This window comes from Phodopus roborovskii, unplaced genomic scaffold (genome assembly GCF_943737965.1).
Source record: "Phodopus roborovskii unplaced genomic scaffold, PHOROB, whole genome shotgun sequence".
NCBI classification, from domain to species: Eukaryota; Metazoa; Chordata; class Mammalia; order Rodentia; family Cricetidae; genus Phodopus; species Phodopus roborovskii.
This window is the reverse complement of record NW_026126446.1, coordinates 184,926-207,500: the sequence shown is the minus strand read 5'-3', so window position 1 is coordinate 207,500 and position 22,575 is coordinate 184,926. Positions and strand designations below refer to the sequence as shown.

At 42.5% G+C, this 22,575-nt stretch overlaps 1 protein-coding gene across 1 annotated transcript in view; it reads left to right on the top strand.

The window, feature by feature from the left end:
- The window catches only part of Ptgr1 (prostaglandin reductase 1), a 23,395-nt gene extending 1,157 nt beyond the window's left edge, over positions 1-22,238 (top strand). The window contains exons 2-10 of the mRNA XM_051187874.1: positions 1,217-1,332; positions 3,317-3,362; positions 4,258-4,314; positions 7,359-7,526; positions 11,960-12,077; positions 14,498-14,653; positions 17,142-17,250; positions 19,260-19,378; positions 21,949-22,238. Of these exons, the coding sequence (XP_051043831.1) occupies positions 1,227-1,332; positions 3,317-3,362; positions 4,258-4,314; positions 7,359-7,526; positions 11,960-12,077; positions 14,498-14,653; positions 17,142-17,250; positions 19,260-19,378; positions 21,949-22,059 (990 nt within the window). The 5' untranslated portion in view covers positions 1,217-1,226 and the 3' untranslated portion in view covers positions 22,060-22,238. The remainder of the gene's footprint in view (positions 1-1,216; positions 1,333-3,316; positions 3,363-4,257; positions 4,315-7,358; positions 7,527-11,959; positions 12,078-14,497; positions 14,654-17,141; positions 17,251-19,259; positions 19,379-21,948) is intronic.
- The last annotated feature ends 337 nt before the right edge of the window (positions 22,239-22,575 follow it).

Below are 22,575 nucleotides of genomic sequence, written 5' to 3'. Positions count from 1 at the left end.
GAAGATAATGGGTGTGTTAAGCACTCTATATTGCATACACTGTGCCTATCGATGTAAGCTGTTATCTCTCAGTTTAAAAATCCAACTTTGGGGAGATGGTGGTGTGAGGTTGGAGAGATGACTCAGCAGTTAAGAACACTTGTTCTTGTACAGGGTCTGGGTTTCTGTTGCCAGCACCACAAACGGTTCCCCTGAGGATCAGATTGTAAGCTCACTAAGACCAGCCTGGGCTTCATGAACTCCTGTTGAAACCAGAAACAAGTAGATAGGAAGAACTGGGGTTTGGATTCGCCCACTCACCACCCTCCAGTCAGGTTGTTTCCAAGGGTGAGAAAGATATAGGGGACAAACTGGTCAGCCTTGAGTACTTATCTGGAGAAGCCACTGGGGTCCCACCTGATGATGTGTAGTTCTGTGGCCCAAACTCATTAAAGCACAGAACAGTTTTGATTATCTGTTGGTTTTTCCTGGAGCCAAGTTTAAACCAGTTTCTTCATTGGAACTAAAGCCAGAGAAAATTACATGGAGAAGCGGCGCCCCCGCGTGGCTATGAGGTTCATTCTTCTGCAGAGGGAGAGAGAGAGAGAGAGAGAGAGAGAGAGAGAGAGAGAGAGAGAGAGAGAGAGAGAGAGAGAGAGAGAGAGAAAGGCATGGACTTTGGTATTTGAGGCTGAAGATTTTCTGCAGGAGAGGCGAGAAACTGCTGGGCTTTGCCCACCCATTAGTTGTTTAATATCCTAGAGAAACTCCAGCATGGCCTGGACAGAATTAGTCAGTTTATGTTTTCTTTGCCTTGAGAGTTTGCTTTAGCTTGTTTCTGCAGCTTCACACCTGAAGTGATTTTTTTTTGGGGGGGGGTTGGTTTTGTTTTTTAAGACAGGGTTTCTCTGTGTAACTTTGAAGCCTCTGCTGACACTCTGCAGACCAGGCTGGCCTTGAACTCACAGAGATCCACCTGCCTCTGCCTCCCAAGTATTAGGATTACAGGCTTGTGCCACCACTAACCGGCCCTGAAGTGATTTTTTAACAATGACTCTTACAGAAAAGTCATGGGAATAAAATGAGGTCAGACATATGAAGTGCTTAGCACAATCCCAGAAAGTTCTAAATGGATTCGATAAAATGATAGTGTGATAATGGGGTTGTGTTTTCTGGCCTCAGTGCTATGCCTAGGGGCTTTAAGATGGTCATGGACCACATGTTTACCATGTTCTAGGTACATCAGGATGGTGCAGGCCAAGAGCTGGACCCTGAAGAAGCACTTTGAAGGCTTCCCTACTGACAGTAACTTCGAGTTGAGGACTGCTGAACTCCCACCCTTAAGTAATGGGGGTAAGTCGGAGCTGGCAGAGGCTGTATCAGCTAGCTTCTGCTACCTTATGGGCAATCCCCGAGTTTGACTTCAGACAATTTTTAAAAAAATTAGTTTACAGTTCTGAGTGTTGGTAGTTTAGGCTAGTGTAAGCTGAGTGGTTCTTTGTAGGTCTCTCCTGGGCCAAATGGTTAGTTACTTTAGGGTGAGTCTCATTCGCCTACCTAATGATAGAAAGCTTTCTGCTGGGATCAGGCTGCAGCTCTCCACGTTCTGGACAGCCAGATTGGGTTCTTTTCATGGAGGGAGTGGTCTTGTGGATCTAGAACGGCATGGGTGGGTTGTTAAGCTCTGGTGTTCAAGAACTTTTCAAGCTTCTACTTATATTGCTTTTCCTAAAACCCCATGGGTCAAAGCAAATAGCCCAGATTTAAAGGCCATCAAGTTTCTTTTCTTTTTTTTCTTTTCTTTGCTGCCGCCTCTTCTTTCCCCTCCTCGTGATTTTAGGTAGCCACTTTGCTTCATCCTGAACCCATGGAAGAAGCAGATTCCTTGATTGAAAGAGTGGCCAGGAGGCCAGCACACAGTAGCGGGAGGTGTTTGCAACCTGCCACAAAAACCTTTTAGGGTTTGTTTTGTTTTGTTTTTTGTCTATGCAGCTTTAATGCCATCACACCCTTTCCCCCTCTCCCTGGTATCTTTGATGCAGCTCATGCCTGGATGCTGAAAGGATGGAAATACAGCCTAACTCTCTAATGACCACTAAAAGTTAGACATTTAAAAATATCCACCAGCATGTATTTAAAAATCACCCCAGCTACATGAAAAGCTCAGGAAAAAGAAAATACATGAAATAGATTGGTCATGATGATCGGTTTCTGAAACTTATTATTACTATTTATAACCACCTAGTTTCTGAGGCATGTTGTTATTCTCAACAGTCTGGGAGTTGTTATGGGTCATGCTGTCTACAAGCATAACTAAAAGAGACGGGACTCATGGCAAGAAGGGAAAACTAGAAAGAACAAGTGCTTCTGCCAATAGATATAGATAACTCCCTGACTGGAGAGTACATTCTCCCTGCCCCCCATTATCTTAAGGACAAGGTCACTGAGCCCACTGGTCCTAGAGAAAGAAAACTCCCTAACCTTGCAGGTGCTCTAAACAATCCCGCCTTGTAAAAACTGTGTACTCCATGAAATCTCTGTAACCTAAGAAACCTTATTAACCACAAGCTGAAGTTATCTGGGGAAAAGAACCTCAACTGAGAAAAATGTCACTATCAAATTGTGGGTAGGCAAGTCTATAGATATTTTCCTGATTCATATAAGAGGGTTCAACCCACCTCCCAACCCCCGTGGGCACTGCCACCCTTGGACATGTGGTCCTGGGTTGTGTACGAAAACAGGCTGATTGATGAGAGTAAGCGTAAGTGGAGTTCCTTCATGGCCTCTATTTCAACTCCCGCGTCCAGGTTCCTTCCTGGAGCTCCTGCCCCCGTGTCCCTTTCTTTATATTAGACTGTGATTGAGTCAGGTAAACCAAAATAAACCCTTTCCTCCCCAAGTTGGTTTTGGTCATGGCCTTTATCACAGCGGTAGGAAGCTAAGACATTACATGAATACTGTACCATGGCAGTTACAAAAGTGGCCATGGTAAGTTCCTTAACTTGACCTCAAATAGGATGGAACAATAGTTGAAAACTTCGAATCAATCCATCTACCTACAATAACACAGGTAGCAGTACCATCATCATCTTCGTCGTCATCAGCTGGGCTGGGCCAAATGTGAAAGCCATTCTTCTCTTCAATAGGAAGCTGAGGTGGGAGCTGGAAGTGAAGCTCCTGGTAGGAGAGTTTCCCTTACATGCACAAGGCTCTGGGATCAGTTCACAGCACAGTGAATCACAGATGAGAGGCGGCCCCTAAGCAGAAAGACTAGACCATAATATTGCAGCCATCAGGGCTTGAGTCTCTAACTGCATCTGGATGTTTTATTTTGTAGAGGTCCTACTGGAAGCCCTGTTCCTCTCTGTGGATCCTTACATGAGGTACTCTCTCCCTCCTCAATTTTCCATGTTTTTGGTCCATATTTTGAAGCCCTGCAGCTCATCTTTTAGGGTAGCCCATGGTTAAAACACCAGGATTTCCTCTGTTTCTCCCTGTGTATCAGATTCAACAGTGCTCATCCTCTCTAGGCAAAAGTCCTCTCTGCACAGTTTGCCTTTCATTGCTTCCAGGAAAGATGGGGGAAAGAGGCAGAAGCTAGACACTTACTTGCCCATTTACTACTGGCAATAGCGGAGCAGAAGATGCTAAAACTAAAACCAGTACTTCGCTTTCTCTTCACCAGTATTTGTTTATTATGTGGTTTGTAGCTGACTCAAACTTACAACTCTGAAAGCATTGGAAGGCACAGAGGAAATAAATGCCCTCCAATGGCACTTCAGCAAGTTTTTAACCTAAGTAAGAAATACAGCCACCATATAGTATTTTTCCCATAGCTGAGAGGCAAAGATTCAACTTTTGGTGGAAACATAACCATTTAGAGATGGTAACTAGCAACTGGGCATGGTGGCTCATACCTTGAGAAGCTGATGTTTAAGACCAGATACAGGGAGACCCTGTTAAAGAAAACAAAATGGTAATTAGCATCCTTTTGGTGGGTGGTTAATGTTGGGGAAACAGATACCAGCAGGGCCCCGTGTTGTATTTTGCATGTCACTGGCAGAAACTCACCTCTAGCTGAGCATAGTGGTAAGATTCTCACATTCATGCACAGAATGCATATGTTGGGGCCCAAGGCAGGGCCACCTCATGCTGTGTCTCACCTGGTTGTACTGCCCTGGTATTTTGTGTTTTGCCATTTGGTTTGATAGTTAAGTTATTTCCCTCCAGATAGTCTTGCACACTAAGAATGGATTTTTTTTTTTTTTTTAATTTTAGAATTGCATCGAAAAGACTGAAGGAGGGTGACAGGATGATGGGTGAGCAAGTGGCCAGGTAAGTATTTACACCTGCCTTGGTGTTTCGATAAATGTCCCTCAAGCTCCTGCCAGGTCTCTCTCCACTACTCCTGCAGCTCCTTTTCCAGCCTATGTGGTTCACTAGGAAACAATTTGGGAAGACCCTTCATCCCCTTCTTAATTGAGAGGGATGGAAGGATGATGTGGCTGTGACTAAATATCTTAGGGAAATGACTAAAAGGGAGGGATGGCTCCTTTTGGGTCATAGTTTTATAGGATTCAGCATGTAGCCCTTGCCTCTGCTGATTCTGGTCCTGAGAGGAGAAGGATCATGGGAATAGGAGCCTGTAGGAGAGTCTTCTTGCTTCCTGGCAGATAGGGAGAGAGAGAGAGAGAGAGAGAGAGAGAGAGATGGGGCACAGCACTTGCTGCTAGCTGTGTTTCTTCATTCCTCTTTTTGGAGGTGGGGGTTTCTCTGTGTAGCCCTGACTGCCCTGGAACTGGCTCTGTAGACCAGGCTGGGAAATATTTTTTTTTTTTTTTTTGTTTGTTTGTTTTTTGAGTTAGGATCTCGGTGTGTATCCTTAGCTGGCCTAGAATTTGTTATGTTGACCAGGCTGGCTTCAAACTCACAGAGATTCACCTTCCTCTGCCTCCTGAGTGCTGGGATTAAAGTCGGGTGCCACCACAGCCCAGCTTTCTTTGCTCTTTTATCTCCCTCATAGGACATGTCCAGCCAGGGATATGCACTGACTACCCCCTGGGTGGTTCTCAACCAGTTGAATTGACAATATTAACTGTCATGGACATAGGATTATTATTTTAGTCTCTTTGCAATCCTTACTTTTAATGATGTAAATAAAGCGTTATATATTTAATTCATGATTATTGTAAAAATACATATAAATTGAAATTTGGAAATGGAAAGTTCCCTTTCTGAGTCAGTTGGTAATGTATTATTTCAAAACCTGGTAAGTACAGACTTCTCCTTTGAATAAGATTAGATGCCTGCCAGCAAACTGTACTTTTTCTGTAAGTCATACATTGCTATTGTCAGTGCATAAATATGCCTCCTATGTTTATTAAAAATTATATATTATCCCATTACATTCCTCCATTTAATTAAATCTACTACTGATAACAGCTATTTTCAAAGTTTTCTACTACTAGTAATTCTTTATGGCGTTTGCGGGTGTGTGTGTGTGTGTGTGTACACGTGTATTTAACTACTTAGATAAGAATGCTTTGCGTTATATTCACTGCTGAGTATGGTAGGTGTGGTGTAGCACATCTTCAATCTCAGCACTCAGGAGGCAGAGGCAGGAGGATCTCTGTGAGTTCGAGGCCAACCTGGTTCTACATTGTGAGTTCCAGGACAGCCAGGGTTACACAAGAAACCCTGTCTCAAAAACAATAGTAATAATTAGTTAAAATGTAATTTACAGTAGGAATAATATTGACAAAAAAACTAAATTAAAATCAACCATTTGAAGTTATAGTTTCTAAAGGATTTTTTAAAATGTTTTTTTTTCAAGACAGGGTTTCTCTGTGTAACAGCCCTGGCTTTCCTGGAACTCAGCTGTGTAGACCAGGCTGGCCTCAAACTCACAGAGATCCTCCTGTCTCTACCTCCCTAGTGCTGAATTAAAGGTATGTGATATCACTGTCCAACACTAAAAGATTCTTAATAATACAGAAAATATAAATTATATATGAACTAATTAAAGTTGAAAGGGAATTAGGTTGCAAAACATTATTTCAGTTATGTAAGCATACATTATATATTTTAAATCTACCATTAAGATTACCTTGAAGCATACAAAAATATTAGCTATTATCTTTATGTTGTAGGATTACAGCTGATTTAATTTTGTTTGATTTCCTTTTCTTTCTTTCTTTTTTTTTTTTTTTTTGTTTTTTTTTGTTGTTGTTTTGTTTTGTTTTTCGAGACAGGGTTTCTCTGTATTGCTTTGGAGGTTGTCCTGGAATTAATTCTGTAGACCAGGTGGCCTCCAACTCACAGAGATCCGCCTGCCTCTGCCTTCCAAGTGCTGGGATTAAAGGCATGCACCACCAATGCCTGGCTCGATTTTCTTTAAGTTTGTTTTTTTTCCTTTTTTCTCATTTTAAAAATTTTGCTTCAAAAAATTGTGCTTGTGACTCAGCTCAGGGTTATACATACATGAGGCAAGTACTGTACTACTAAGTTTCCAGTCTGATATTTTCATTTTATTTAAATTCTTTAAAATAAATGTGATGTATAGCTGTAACTTAGGGGAAGGCAGTCAGGAAGTAAGGAGAGGCTGAGAGGAGCTGCAATAACTCAGAGGATGAGGCAGAAAAAAAAAAAAAGAGGCAGCTTTGAAAGGAAAGGCAAAAGGCCAGGAGAAGTCTGCCCTGGGCATTGCAGGAACAGAGTAGAGTAGAGAAGTGGAGGCTGATAGTGAGTAGGAATAGCCTGCTAACTTGAGTTCCTTCCCTAGAACCTGTGACGGCAAGAGACTGGACTCTGAACAGTTGTCCTCTGACTTCCACAAGCATGCCATGGCTCCTGTGTTCTCCTCCTCCATACACATGAATGATAAATAAATAAAATTCAAAGATGTTTAAAAAAAAAAAAAAAGAATAGCCACTAGGTTTTACAGTCAGCAGGTGGACTGGTGAAGGAGGAGATCATGCTGTCCTAGTTTGTCATGTGAATGGAAAATGAGGAATGGTTATACACTTAAGATAGAGGACTATAAAATGGCTGAGTTGTGCTTTCCTACTGATGCAGGAAAGGATGAGAGAGAAGGAAATAACAGTGCAAGAGGGAAGAGGACTTGGGGCACAGGGTGGAGGGTCCCTCAGGGAGAGGGGAGGCTGGCCAGAGGACAGAGGACCCTTGCTAAAAGGAAGGGAAGTGGGCAGGGACAGGGGTTGGTGCTCAACCAGGTGAGGACGTTCTTTGATAGCTCTCACGTGGCTCTCAGAGTCAGTCATGGTCTGTTTAGCTCAGTGCTGTCTTGTGAACATTCCCTACAAAGCATCCTGACCCCTTGAATGGGAAAAGATATCACATGTCTTACTTTTGTCTTTCAGGGTTGTGGAAAGCAAAAACCCAGCCTTCCCCACAGGAACTATCGTAGTGGCTTTATTAGGCTGGACATCACATTCCATTTCTGACGGGAATGGACTGAGAAAACTACCTGCAGAGTGGCCAGACAAGTTACCACTGTCTTTGGCTTTGGGGACAGTTGGCATGCCAGGGTAAGCGTCATGGGTATGTTTTGTTTGTCAGAATGTCTAACATTATAACTTAACCACAAGGAGAGACTTAAGGCACACGACTGATGAGAGGAAAATGTTAGGAATGTTAAGTGAACGAATAAAGAGAATGTTATATATAAAAGAATACTATGTAACCTTTAAAAAGAAGGAAACCTTGGCATTTATGATTGTAGGATAAAAGGGCCAGCCAATGAAACCCACTTTGGCTCTGACACCAGAGCTAACTCTGACTAATCAATCCCTGAGCACCCTGGACAGGAAACTAACCAAACCCTGAGCACCCTTTCTGAACCCAGAGCCAGTGAAAGAAACACACCCAGGATCTGAAACCCAAGCCAGAAAGAGAAACACCCTGACTTTGAAACTAGTGCCAAAGAAACACACTTTGACCCTAGAATCAGAGCCAGTGAAAGAAATATGCGCTGGCCCTAAAATTAGAGCCAAAAGGCTAAAAAACAAAAAAAGGCCAGGGAAAGAAACACAGATTGCCCTGACACCAGGGCCATCTCTGCTCCTAACACACTAAACTAACCAATCCCTGAGCAAAAATATCTGTCCCTGGGAAAACTCTGTTCCCAAGAAGCCCTATATAAGCCTGTCTGCCTGTTCAGTCGTTGGCTGTCTTTTCCCACCCTGGTAGAGACAGCCACTCTCCTGGACTCCTTTCCAAATAAATGTCTTTCTCAAAAGAGTCTTGGGTGAAGATCTTCATGCCAGCATAGAATAGAACTTGCTAAGGCGTCCCTTAGAGGGCTGAGCAAGTCTGTACCAGAAAATTAAGTTTTCACTGGAGATTGCTACATTTCTGCAGGGGATTCCCCTTTAGCCTACTGTGGCAAAAGGAGGAGGAGGAAGAGAAGGAGGAGGAGCAGCAGCAGCAGCTGTTAACTCTGCTAGAATGTTCCCTTAGGGGAACAGAGCAGAGCTCAGCTATAATGGCCCTCCCTAGGAGAGGAGCAGGGTATCCTAGGATATTCTGCAGGGAGACCATCACCCACTGCACCCTAGCCTCAGGTAGCCTGGCTTCCCAAAAAGTTAGGACACCTTTCTCTCCAGGGCTGAGCTATCCAACAGAGCTCTAGCCCCCAGAGCTGTCCTAGGTAGTAGCCTGGGACAGCCCCAGAGCTGTACATTCCCACTTGTTTATATTTGGTGCCAAAACCTGGCACTCCCACTCAGTTACAGTGATAGCACATAAGCCTGGAGGGCTTTGAGTGAAGTAAGTCAGGTACAGAATGTCAAATCCCACAAAACTCATTTTCATCTTGTTTCAGCTATTTATGTGAAAAATAATTTTAATGAAGGAGGTGTTTCTTCTGGATCATGGTTTCAGTTCATTAACACAATTGCTTTAAACCTGGGGCAAGGTAAATGATCATGGTATAAGGGGAATGATGAGATTGTCTTCTCTGATAGCACCCCAGAAGAAGAGGAAGACAGATAGGAGCCAGAGATGAGATGTATCTTTCTAGGGCATTGTCATCAGTGATCCACTTCCTCTGACTAGTTCCCATCTCCCTAATGATGCCATCACATTATGATGATAATATGATAATAATGCCATCATGGCATTAGTGCATTGTGATGATATTTTGTTTAAGATCTAACAAATAAAGCTTGCCTGAAGATCAGAGTGCAAAGCTAGCCACACTAGTTAGCCATAGAGGCTAGGCACTGGTGGTACACACCTTTAATCCCAACAGTTGGGAGACAGAGGTAGACTGATCACAGCTAGTTCAAGGCCACCCAGAGCTACATGAAATTAGTCCAGACTAAAAGAGAAACAGAGCTCATGAAAAGGTGATCCCAGCCAGCACTTGGGATGCCACACCTTTAATCCCAGCATTAGAGAGGAGTATCAGGCAGGAGGAGATAGGGCCTCAGTGCAGCCTGAGGTTTGTTTGGAGACAGGTACAGTCTAGAGATGCAGTCTGAGGACTGGCCAGTAGCCAGACAGGAAATATAGACGGGGCTATCAGTTGAGGAAAATTGGGGGAGAGGACACAGGGGGAGATGTCAAGTAGCTACTAGGAAGAAAGGACGCCAGCATTCTCTTGTAAGATAAGGCCATGTAGAAATACATAGATTAATAGTATGGGTTAATAATTAAAAGAAAGCTAGTCAGTAGGAAGCCTGAGGCATCAGCCAAATGGTTTATATTTTAAGTCTCTATGTATTTATTTGGGGCTAAATGGCAGCAGGACCAGGTGGAAAAGAAACTCTGTCTACAGACATAAGTTCAAGAGATCTGTCTTACAGCAGGAGTGTAGTTTACAACAATGAGTAATGTTGGAAATTACTGCAAAGACAGATTTGAAGTGTTCTGACCACAGAAGTGATAACTTGTGAAGTAACATATGCCTTAATTAGCTTAATTTAGATATTCTACTGTATATGTGTATTTAAAACATGTTACATACTATGCATATTCATTTTTATATATTTATTCAGTTCCTCCTTAGCAGTTAAAGGTAAGATAGCATTACTCCTGAGACTAGACAAAAGAGGGGAAAAGTTGGGTTGGACATGCCTCACTTCTTAAATGCTCCACCATCTCTCAGTGTTGCCAACCCGAGATAACATTTTGTAACACACAGGAGTCCAAACTGTGTCTTGTGATCCCAGATACTCAGAGTTGAGGCAGGAGGATCATGAGTTGAAGCTTGGCTTGAGATGTAGCTAGATCCTATCTTTACGAAATGTTAGGCCAGGCATGGTGGCACAGGCCTTTAACCCCAGGCCTCTGGAGGTAGGCAGATCTCCGAGTTTGAGGCCAGCCTGGTCTACATAGTGCATTCCAGATCAGCCAGGGCTTCACAGTGAGATCTGTCTCAAAAATAAAAAGAGGAGGAGGGGGTTTTCTTCTCTAAATTGCTGATTCTTTTGAGTTCCCCTTAGGCTACGGCAGCTTAATTCCCCCCTAGGACTTGTGTGTTGGCTCTTCCATCTTACTCCTGTTTTGTTTTGAAAGCTGACTCTTAAAATACCATGGAGGTAGATTGTGAAAGGGAGATGCTGGTTGACATTGGTGTAATGATGCAATTAGAAAATGTGGGATTGGGCATGTAGCCTGGGCTAAAGCACTTGCCTAGCATGCATAGCGCCCTGGGTTCAATCTGAAACCTTAAGAGACAGAAGTAGGAAAAGTAAGCTCAGTATCTCTTTTTGGAGTTAGGCTAACTCACTCAGAAAGCTCTGGTATCTCTGTTTTTCAGGTAGTTGCTTTCTGTTGCTAGCATTCATGGAGTCTGACTAAAATTTGAATTTTTGTGGCCCAGTGTTTTTGAATCAGTGAGTCTAGGATGGAGCATAGGAATTATTTAAAAAGTCTGAGATAGGTAGGTGGTGCCACATCTGTCTTTTGACAAATAGTAGATTAAGGGGATGTCAGGTGCAGCCACACATCTCTTGTTGACGGGATGCTCTGGAAAGTAAACCATGAGTATATTTCTTTCGTAGTTTTCCAAACCAAACTTACACTGACACTGAGATAGCTCCAGTGTCATTAGGTGATGCCATCTTACACAGCATCACTGTACATTCTATCCGTCACTGGCTCGCATACTGTTAGGCAGCTCATGACTATATGTGGATCCTCTGCCTGTCCTGCCCAACAATTCTCATGGCTCCAACTACAGGATGAAGCTCAATCATTCAGACAGCATTGACTTCACCACGCATCTGTCAGAAATTCTGCAGTTGGTTTAATAGTCACAGAAATACATATGAATTTCATTGGCTTTAAATCAAGGATGCAATTTTTTTTTTCTACTGCTGAACTCGTCTTTATACCAACCTCGTATTCTGGCTTTGTATTTTGGTGCTTCAGTTAAATACAGTGGGTTTTCATATCCAGGCTAATATAAGAGCACTGTTGGCAGGTGAGGGATAACAACTTCTTGGTCTTGATTAGCCTTATGCTGCTCTCCTGTTCAAAGTTCCCCATGGCAGGAGAGATGGTTCAGTCTGTAAGGACTTAAGGACTTGAGCTGGATCCCCAGAACCCACTTAAAAGCTGGAGGCAGTGGCACACACTTGTAACCTCAGTGCTGGGGAGGTAGAGCCAGACAGATCCCTGGGGTTCACAGGCTAAGCAGCCTAGGTTGCTTGATGATCTTGGGGTGGTAGAGAGAGATGTGTACGTCTGTGTGTGTACATGCACACACTCGAGTGTATTTATGCATGTGTACGTGCATGCATGTGTGCATGTGTGTACACTTGTGTGTGGTGTGAAATTGTGCTGCTATTTAGGGTATGTTATCCCAGCACTTGTGAAAAGGCAAGGAGATTGCAATTTGAAAGCCATCCTGGGCTACATAGGGGGAAGAATGGGAGTGGGTGGGGCTGAGGAGGAGAAAGATGAGAGAGAGAGAGTCTGAATCTGTTCCCACATCTTTATGTTCTTTTCTTAGCCTCACTGCCTACTTTGGCCTGCTTGACATCTGTGGTGTGAAGGGTGGAGAAACGGTGATGGTCAACGCAGCAGCAGGAGCAGTGGGCTCTGTAGTGGGGCAGATAGCTAAGCTCAAGGTAAGTGTCTTCCTCTAGTCATACCTCTGCACTGGGAGTGCAGCAGTGAAAACAGAGGACTTTCTGGACTCAAGGGGTGTACAATCAACTTGCTGGGACTTTTTTTTTCTTAGAAGTTAGAGGTTAAGAAATGGGGGGAATGAAGAAAAGAGAACAGTAAAGATGAGCTGACCAGTGTTGACTGGTAACACTGTGGATATCAAGTCAAACAAGGGCCCATCTGGTTTACTGAGTGGTTAGCAATAACATATATGTTTTCATAACATATATGTTTTGTTTTAACTTCACATTCTTTTGCTCAGTTTAATTGCCTTCCTTCATGATTCCAGGAATACAAACAGGGACTTGAGGTCAGCCAAACCAAGAGTCATCACCCACATGGCTCTTGCAAAGGCTGTTGCACCAGAAAGAATAGGGTGGTGGGGTCACTGTTTGGGAACTAGCTCCTGGAACAGAAATGTAAGCAGCATGTAGGCTCTGATTTGAACAGCTCTCTGCTCAAGGAATCCAGCCTGATGGTGCATGCACAGGATAGCAGGCAGTTATCAGACCTGGTTAGGATTTGTTTTCTCATAGTGGGAATGTTCTCAGGTAACCTAACTGGGTGATACAGCTTTACCAAAGGCTTTTGTATTGGACTTAGGACATATTCTTATAGGGCAAGGTAAATGGAATAGTGTTGACTGTAGGGCTATAGCCAATAGCCAAGGGCTGGCCTCTGTTACTAAAAGGAACTTGAATGCAAACAAGGCTGTAGAAAGTATTTAGGTAAAGTAAGTATGCATGTGGGAAAAGCTGAATCTTATGAACACTGGTTCAGCTTTGGTTCATATTAACTTCACAGCTAGCAAGTTACATATGTTTTCCAAAATCATTCTAACATTCCAGAAATTCAAGAAATAGTGGCATAATGTAGGTATACCTTTGGAATTGATAATAGCTTTGGGGGTAAGGCCGGTAATTGAACCAGGGTCTAGTACACGCTAAACACAGGCTCTACCACACAATCCCTGTGATAACATTTAAAGAGAATTTTGCCTCTATCTTTTCATATGAGTTTGATTTGTAGGTTTTAGGTTTTTTTTTCCTTTTTCTGAACTCAGAATGTCTAACTATATTTAACATAGGCTAGATTTACAAGATGAATTAGAAGTATTTCCAATATTTAAATTGCAAATGTTTGGTTTTAAATATGGAAATACTCCATGGGTAAAGGAGCTTGCTGTATCTTCCTGATGACTTGAGTTTAATCTATGACATAAAGGTGCAAAGAGGAGACCCAACCCTACAAAGTTGCCTTCTGACCTCCATATATGTGCTGATGCATGCATGTACCCATACTCACATATCATGAGCGCATACACGTGATTATTAATAATTAATATACAATTTAAAAATATCGAGAGAGACAATTATGTTCTAAGAAGCATTGCACTGTGCTGGAGAGATGGCTCAGTAATAACAAACACTGCTGCTCTTCCAGGGGACCCAAGTTCAGTTCTCAGCACCCATATGGTGGTTCACAATCACCTGTAGATCCAGATCTAGAGGATCTGATGCCCTCTTCCTAGGCTTATGTGTGTGTGCGCGTGCGCGTGCACACACACACATACACACACGCGCACACACACAATTAACACAGCAACAAAAAAGATGAAACAGTGCATCAAAGTAGGATTTATGTCATTGGAGGATAAGAGATGCCCCACAGCAAAGAACTCAGGAGGTCAAGTGACCAGATTGTTAAAGCAGCAGGTTGAAATGAACTGCAAACCAAATGGGCACAGAAGGGATCTCCAGAGTGGTCAGGCTAGCTGTAGCTGGGTTCTAGGCTGAGGACCAGTGGGGTGGGCTGTGGTTTGGATAGGAAATGTGTTCCCCATAATTTGAAGGCTTGCTTCCACTTCAGAAGTGGGGCTTTTGTAAAGTGATTGTATTATCCCCATAATCTGACCTCATCAATGGATCAATCTACTGGTAGACTCATTTGATGGTTTAATGGTATTGTTGGCAGATCAGACAAACTAGAATGCAAAAGCTTAGCTGGAAGAAGTAGATCATTGGAATTGACTTTGAAAGTTGTTCTAGATTCTTCTTATCTGTCTCTGTCACTGCCTCTCTTTCTTCTGGCTGCCATAGCTGAGTGGCTTTCCTAATGTCATGCCCTTCTGCTGTGATAAATATAATATACATTCCAGCAACATATAGCCAAGAGACGATGGAGTAAAGCATCTGAAACTGTGAGCCAAAATAGCTCATTCCTCCTTTAAGTTGTTTTCTCAGGTGTTTTGCCATGGCGTGGGAAAGTTGATTAGCACCAAGTGTGTTCTTGAGCAAGCTGATTGTACAAGACTGGGGAAGTGGAATTGGGCCCTGCTCCTACTTCATTAATGGTCTGCATTCATCACCACCCCATTTAGGGCTGCAAAGTTGTTGGTGCAGCAGGGTCTGATGAGAAGGTTGCCTATCTTAAGAAGCTTGGATTCGATGTTGCCTTTAACTACAAGACAGTGAAGTCTTTGGAAGAAGCTTTGAGGACGGCTTCTCCTGATGGTTATGATTGCTATTTCGACAATGTAAGTACAAATAGAGCTTACCTGACTTATCAATAACATATTACATAAAGTAACATGTTTCTAAAATTTCTATCCAGAATATATGAATAATATACATTCTTTAGGGGAGAAGTATTTGTTAAGATATACAGACCATGGAATTGATTCATTTAAACTGCAGAGCCAGACATGGTAGCTATGCCTATAATCCCAGCACTCATGATGTTGAGGAGAGAAGGCTTTACTAGTGAGCAGGGTTTACTAGTGAGACCATGTCCCTCATATGAAGCACTTGAAGCACTAAATAAATAAATAAATAAATAAATAAATAAATAAATAAAGCCAAATGTAGAATTTTAGCCTAAGGATGTAATTCAGTTAATAGGGCCATTGCTACCATGTACACAGCCCTGGATCCAATCTCAGTACTGAAAAAAAAAAAAAAAAAAAAAAAAAAGAAGAAGAAGAAGGGGGGAGTTAGAATTCAGATCCTAGCCATTTTGAGTACCAAACTGTCTATGTGACCACAGTTGTGCAGTATTTATCATTCCCCAAATAAACCGTAATCATCGGTTACTGCTTCATTTTTTCTGCTCAAAAATGTGTTCTTTTGTCTCTGACTTCTTTCACTTAGCAAACTGATTCCAGATCTATCCATGTTGTGGTAGATATTAGCACTTCATTCTTCATTTTTTATGAGTTAATGATAGCTCACTGTGTGGATATACCACATTTTCTGTGTATTCATTAGTTGATAGGTATCTGGTTTCTTTACACATTTTGACCATTGTGTGATTCTAGTATGAACGTCCACATACAAATTTTTGTTTCAGTTTGTTTTCCTTTCTCTTGGATATTCATTTATGAGTTGAATTGCTAAGTCATATGGAAAATTCACATTAACATTTTGAGGAATTACCAAAGTACTTTTGCAAAGTGACTGCACTGTCATACATCCTTACCAGTGGTCTCAAAGGGTTAGAACTTTTCCATAGTCCTAATGCCATCTGTAATGACTGGTTTTTGTATGTCCATCTTAATCTGTTTGAAGTGATTTCACAAGGGCTTTGATTCACATTTCCTTGTGACAAATGACACCAAAGATTGATCATGGACATACATGTATCACATTTGGGGACATATGTACAGAACTTTGACCTCACTTTCAACTGGATTATCAGTTCTTTATATATGAGTACACATCTCTTCATTTTCATTATTTGTGTTCTGTTCTGTAAAGTCACCAGGAACACTGAACTATGGCTTTTAGGACAAATGTCTACACATAAACATTTCTCGTGTGGATTATAATCTTGAATCCTAACCCCCCTTTTATGTAGCCTTTTACTTTATTTTACTAAAGAGAGGTTTGGACATGCTACATTAAACTGAAGTCTTAAGTAACTTTCCCTTAAGCCCTCAAAGTTGACATTCATCTCCACTCTACTCTGCAAAGAGCCAGAGCTCCACTGTCCCCATCCTCTGGTCATCTCTCTTTGGCAGGAAGGCAGAGTATTGCATTGCTTGTTCAGGTTCTGCTGGGACCACCTGGTTTGCAAATGATCTGGGATCTATTTTGAAGGCACAGATGAGTCTTAGCAAGTAATACGGTTCTTTATAAATATAGGATCCTGTGAGGGTGAAGATTGACTGTATATAGTTTTCAGAAATTTTCTCCAGCTCTGTGAGCTGTCTTTATTCTCTGGATGGTACCTTTAGAAGCACAGGCATTTTAATTACTTCCTTGGTTGGTTGGGCATTTGCTGTACTGTCTGGGACTGTTGCCATATCTGGGTCACCTATACTTACTCCTTTGCATCTAAGAGTTTAGATGTTAGTCCTGCCTCTCCTGTCTGTATTGCATATTCAGTTGCCTGTGTGTATAGTTCAGGAGAGCCACTTCTGACCTTTTCCATGTGGGTATATAGTTCTGCACCCGCAGTTGAGGCTTTCCCTCTTATCAACTGTCTTGGCATTCATTTGTGTGGGAAACCAACTGATAGTAAATGTAAGGTTCCCTTTGGATTCAGTTTGGCTCCACTGACCTATATTCTGTTTTTCCTGTTGATTTAATTGAGCTTTGCAGTGTATTTTGAAATTTGAAAAGTGTGAGTCATGTATCTTTGTTTCTCAAATGCCTTTTGAGTATTTTTACAAACCCTTAGATTCTAGGACAATGAGACTACTGGGCTATGCAGAAGATTCTTTTTAACATACTAACTTTTTGTTATGTAAAGTATGTTCCTGAGGTCAAATGAAAGTGTTCCTTCTTTGCAAACCATCTCATATAACCCAGGCTGGCCTCAGACTCACTATGTCTGAGAATAACCTCAAAGTTATGATCCTCCTGCCTCCGCCTCCTGGAAATGTCCATTTCTGATTTGTATTTCAGCTGCAGTCATTGCAACTGCTGTACTGGTTTAATCAATTCTGCAGATTCTCCTAAATGAATTTTAAAAATTATTTATAAAGTGTTTTGTTTTTTGTTTGTTTTTGGCTGTCTACTTAGGTAGGTGGAGAGTTCTCAAACACTGTTATACCCCAGATGAAGACATTTGGAAGAATTGCCATCTGTGGGGCCATCTCTCAGTACAACCGCACTGGCCCATGTCCTCAAGGTATTGTGCTCCTGCATGTAGGAGGGCTGGACAAAGGGAAGATTCACAGATATGGGGATGGGGGCGAGGGCTGTCGTGCCTACGCAGGTGTGGGCTGTACCTCCTAGAGCAGCAAGCATCTGTGTTTGATGGGGCCTGACAGTTTCCCCTAAAGGAGAAAGGGGCATGGCTGCCCCCATCCTCTTGCCACACACACTCTGATTGGCCTCTTATTTCCCTTGTCCTCTCCATATCTCTCTTCTGTACTTCCCTATATTGAAATTACCCCTCCCTCTCCTTTATACTCCCAGAGGTCCAAAAGCAATGTGACCAATGATCCCTATACTCCTTGCTTCTGGGCTATGAGGGGTCTTGTGCAAGCCTCTGCCTCAAGACGAATGACTGATGCAAAACAAAGCCCAGTGCTCTTACTCCTCACATCGGGTCCTATCTCTGTTATCAGAATGACAGAGTTATTTGAGGTCCCCAAGGAGAAAGAAGAAGGGATCTTTGTGTCTCTAATCAGAATATGGGTGACAACAGAACAACTGGTTACTTCTTCAGTTCTGAACTTCGCTAGAGTGAATAAAATCCCATAGCACTGTTTAATGACGGAGCTGCCTAAAGACAGAGGAGATTTGCAGTTTCCCTTGTGAGTTATGGGAAATCAAAACACTGCCTTCTTCAGCCAGGAAATTCCAGATGCACTTAGCAATCTCATCGATAGGGACAAACCCTTCACCTGTCTTCTTTTGAGGTTAAGGCAGAATCATGGGAAACCGTCCATCTGCCAACCAAAGGGAGTGCCAGGATACATTTTCTTAACCATAGTCTAAGTAGGTACAACCAAATATTTCTGGATATAGTGATTCCTAGTCTTTTCAGTAATTAGTCTTTGGAATTTCCAATACTCAGCTAGATCTTGGAGATGGCAGCTGACCTTGTCTGTTTTAATCAGTTGGGATTCTGCCTTACTTCTGAGGCCCAGAAATTCTAGCACATTCACCACCTTATAGCCATATTTGCTTTGTTGTACTCAAAAAAGAAACAAATGTTCCTGTTGGGTGGTTAGCTCAGTAACAGTATTTCAACCTCTTCCAAGAGGAGGAAATGAAGGTTCCCACCTATGTGGGTGGTGTGTACAGGTGTGTTTGGGTATATATGGAGGTCAGAGGTCAACCTTAGGGATCTTCCCAATTGCTCTCCATTTTATTTTTTGAGATTACTGTCTCTTACTGAAGCTGGAGCCCATCACTTCACTTAGATGGCCGGCCAATGAGTGCAAAGGATCCTTCTATCTAGAGTTATATTTTCGAATTGCTGTGCCTGGTATTTACATGGGTGCCAGGGATCTGAACCATCTCCCTAGCCCTTTAACTCAAAAGGAAATAAGGTTGCTATGGGCCTTTTGAAGAAGCATCTTGCTTCGGAAGTGGTCTGAGCATGGACTTGTTATGACTTAATGCATTTATTCTGAGGCACATCCCAGCATTTACATGTCACTTGTCATGTGCCAGAGTCTATGGTTCAAGACAAGGAAGGCTCCAGGCTCTGACTAGGAATGGAGCCATGAGTGACACCAGTTGTTCAAGATGCCAGAGATGCGTAGTAGCTGTTCTTCCGACCCTGCCATTCCTTAAGCACACTTCCGTTGACTCTTGGAGAGTATGTGACTCCCATCGTGCTCTCGGCTGTTGGCTCCTTAAGCACACTTCCGTTGACTCTTGGAGAGTATGTGACTCCCATCGTGCTCTCGGCTGTTGGCTCCCAGCCAACCAGTGCAGCCTTTCCCGCACTGCTGTCTCCTTCACTGTGGAGTATAATATACTCACAGACTCTGGGGGTTGGGGTGTGGATGTCTTGGCCATTATTCTCCCCACTGCACAGTTAGTGGCGGTAGACAACAGCCCCGTGGATCAGACGGGAGTGGAGGAAACAGAATGGGGGCGGGGCTTGGAGAACCTCAACAGTGTGTCTCACTGTGGACATGTCCCTGGACCCTGTCACACAAACGAATCCTTCTTTTCCAGGCCCACCCCCAGAGGTCGTTATTTATCAGCAGCTCCGCATGGAGGGGTTCATCGTTACTCGCTGGCAGGGAGATGTCCGCCAGAAGGCTCTGACAGACTTGATGAATTGGGTCTCAGAGGTAAGGAGACCCAACCACTCCCACTGTCCACCAGCTCCCCAGGGTTGACCTCACAACCCTCAATCCTTCAGACCTTCCCTTTTCTGCTGCATTGCCTCTCCTTGTCTGTTGGGATCAGTGTTTTCAGATATAAGCATTCTTTCCTCATCTTAAAACAGAAAACACATTTCTTGATTGGGGGTTGGGGGTGAAGGCACTAATGAAACCAGTGTGTCACTGTGTATCCCAGGCTATTCTCAAACTCATGATATTGTTTTCTCAGCATCCTGCATGCTGAGAAATGTTACTGGTTCCAGAGCTGTGCCAGCCCCAAGTAGCACGCAGAGACACTGTATAAATATGAAATTTGGCCAGTTACTAGCATTTTTCATTGGCTAGCTCTGTCTTAAATATTAACCCATTTCTATCAATCTAAGTATTTCCACGTGGTCTTGGCTTACCGGGAATGCCAGACATGCATCTCCTTTGCCTGCTACATCTCTGCAGAGAAGAGAGCGATTTCCTATTTGTCCCTGCTTACATTCTGATTCTGCCCAGCTATGTCACTTCCTGCCTGTCTGTACAGACCTCTAGACCTCTGTGGTTAGCTAGTGGCAGTTTCTGCCATGATACATCACTTCCTGCCTGCTCAATCAGTGTTTTATTCATCAACCAATAAGACAAACATATATACAGAAGAGCGTCCCCATCGACAGACTTGCACCACTGTGTTCATAGCCTTTCTGAATTTTATTGCTATTCAAACCCATCCATGCCTTGACATAATACCTACAGTTGGTATCATTTATATTTTCCCATATAGTTTCTTTCTTTTTTTTTCTTTCCTTTCCCTTCCCTTCCCTTCCCTTCCCTTTCCTTTCTTCAGGGTTTCTCTGTGTAACAGATCTAGCTGTCCTGAAACTCCCTTTGTAGACCAGGCTGGACTTGTACTCACAGAGATCTGCCAATCTCTGTCTCATGAGTCTGGGATATCAAAGGCATATGCTACTACCACTCGGCTCTCTCCCTCCCTCCCTTTTCACTGAGAAGTCTAAGGTGGAGTCTTGGTGTCACTTGGCTATGGTGAATGTTTGCTGGGATGATCAGTCCCATTTCCTCACTACTTTGGATTTCATGCTAAGTGGAGTTGAGCTGTCTTCGTTTCTTTCTAATCCACCTCTTTGTTTCCTGCCCCAGCCTCCTACTCCCCAGCCCAATGCTGGGATTGAATCCAAAGGCTTCACAAACTCCAAGCAAATATTTTCCTCACTGAGAGAGAGCCCTAGCTAAAATAAATAAATAAATAAATAAAAATAAGTACTTTTTTTTTTTATTTTAACACATTACAAATTGATTTAAAAAAATTGGAAAGACAATATAGGAAGCTCCCATACCCTCGTGTTATACCTTAATTTTCCCTATTATTAAAATTCCCACTAGTATTTGCATTAGTTTTCTGGGGCTACCACCACAAAGTAGAACAAGATGGGTGGCTTAAAACAACAGGAATTTATTTTCTTGAAGTTCTAGAGGCTACTCACTTGAGATCAGAGTAGCCTTAGTCTCAAAAGGGACACCAGTCCTGCTTGTTTATGGCATACTCATATGACCTCCTGTATTTTAATTATGTCTTTAAGGGCCCAGTCTTAGAAGACACTTGCATTCCAAGGCACTGAGGGATTTAGGACTTCAGCAGAGGAATTGGGCAATGGGTACAACTCAGTTCAGTCCACAGCAATATCCATTCTGTACTTTCAATCATTACACTAGATTTTAGCATTCTATCCTATGTACAGTCTCTGTCCTTTTAAGAGTTGGAATGAGCTAGGATTTTCAAGTCATGGATTCATATTCTACTTTCTGTGCTTTTTGGGTGACTTCAAGCACATGGCATGTCCATAAGTCTATAAAGGGTATTCAGCCACTGCTGGACTATATCATGAAAAAGTGTTATCGGGTAGCTTTGGTTTCCACATAAAACCCCTTTAAAAACAAAAGCCCTAAAGCTAGTGTAGGGACATTCCTGTAGTCTAAGGAGAAATTGGACAAGAGTTCAAGGCCAACTTGGACTACAATAGCCAAACCTTGTCTCATCAGAGCCAAACAATCCTTGAACATGTAAAGTACATGAAAAATCTTCTCTGGTATGAACCCTTCCCTCCCTCTCAAAGTAACTGGTAACATGTAGAAAGGAACGTGGTTAGAAGGGAGAACAAGGTGTAAGTTCTATGGTATTCATATGTCCCAAACAGGGCCCACCTCTTCTGGTCTTACTTGAGGTGTAGTGTTTCTTATCAGTTGGCTACTAGATGTGATAAAAACAGCATCTGTTGAGAGTGTACCTTTCTTCATTCGTCTCTTCTGTGACCATCGAATTGTTAAACTTGTCTGTACAGTGCACTTAGGAATCGTTTAATTGTTGCCTGTTTGTTATTACACTGTAATTGTATTGTATGCACTCTGTCCATAGATCTTGTCCACCGATAAGACTTTAAAGGTTCTTATGGTATACCTGATAAATTTGTTACTAGGATGAGAAGAGAAATCATTTAGAAAGATGAAATCAACCTGTAATTGTTGCTTTGATGCAGGGTAAAATCCAGTATCACGAATATATCCTTGAAGGATTTGAAAAGATGCCAGCAGCGTTCATGGGAATGTTGAAAGGAGAAAATCTGGGGAAGGCGATAGTGAAAGCATGAGAAGATGTTGCGTGCACCACCACTGGGAGATTCGCTTTTTTTCTTTCTTTCCTCCTTCCTTCCTTCCTTCCTTTCTTTCTTTTTAAACATTTGGTACACATGTATACTGCCTTATATAATAAGTAACAGCAAGGGATCTGACCTATCTAATAAAATATATGTGTGATTTTTCTTTTTAATTTGTGATAGAGAATGAAAGTCTCCTGACAAACAACAAGCAGGCCAAGTTTCTGCCTACTTCAGCTCCTCCTAAGTGACTGTAAGAAATAATGGCTTTGGTGTTGTGTTCTAATTTCACTTCTGTTGCTGTGACAAAAGCAATTTAGAGGAGGAAAGTGTTTACTTGGCTAATACTTTCTAGTCACAGTCCATCATTGCAAGAAATTAGGGGAGGAACTTGTAGGTGGGCCTGCCTGTGTTCCATTAGCATTGCTTCTCACCAGGGAACTCATAGCCATGGGCACAGAGCAGAAACCACGGTGCAACACTGCTTGCTAGCTGGCTCCTGCAGGCCGG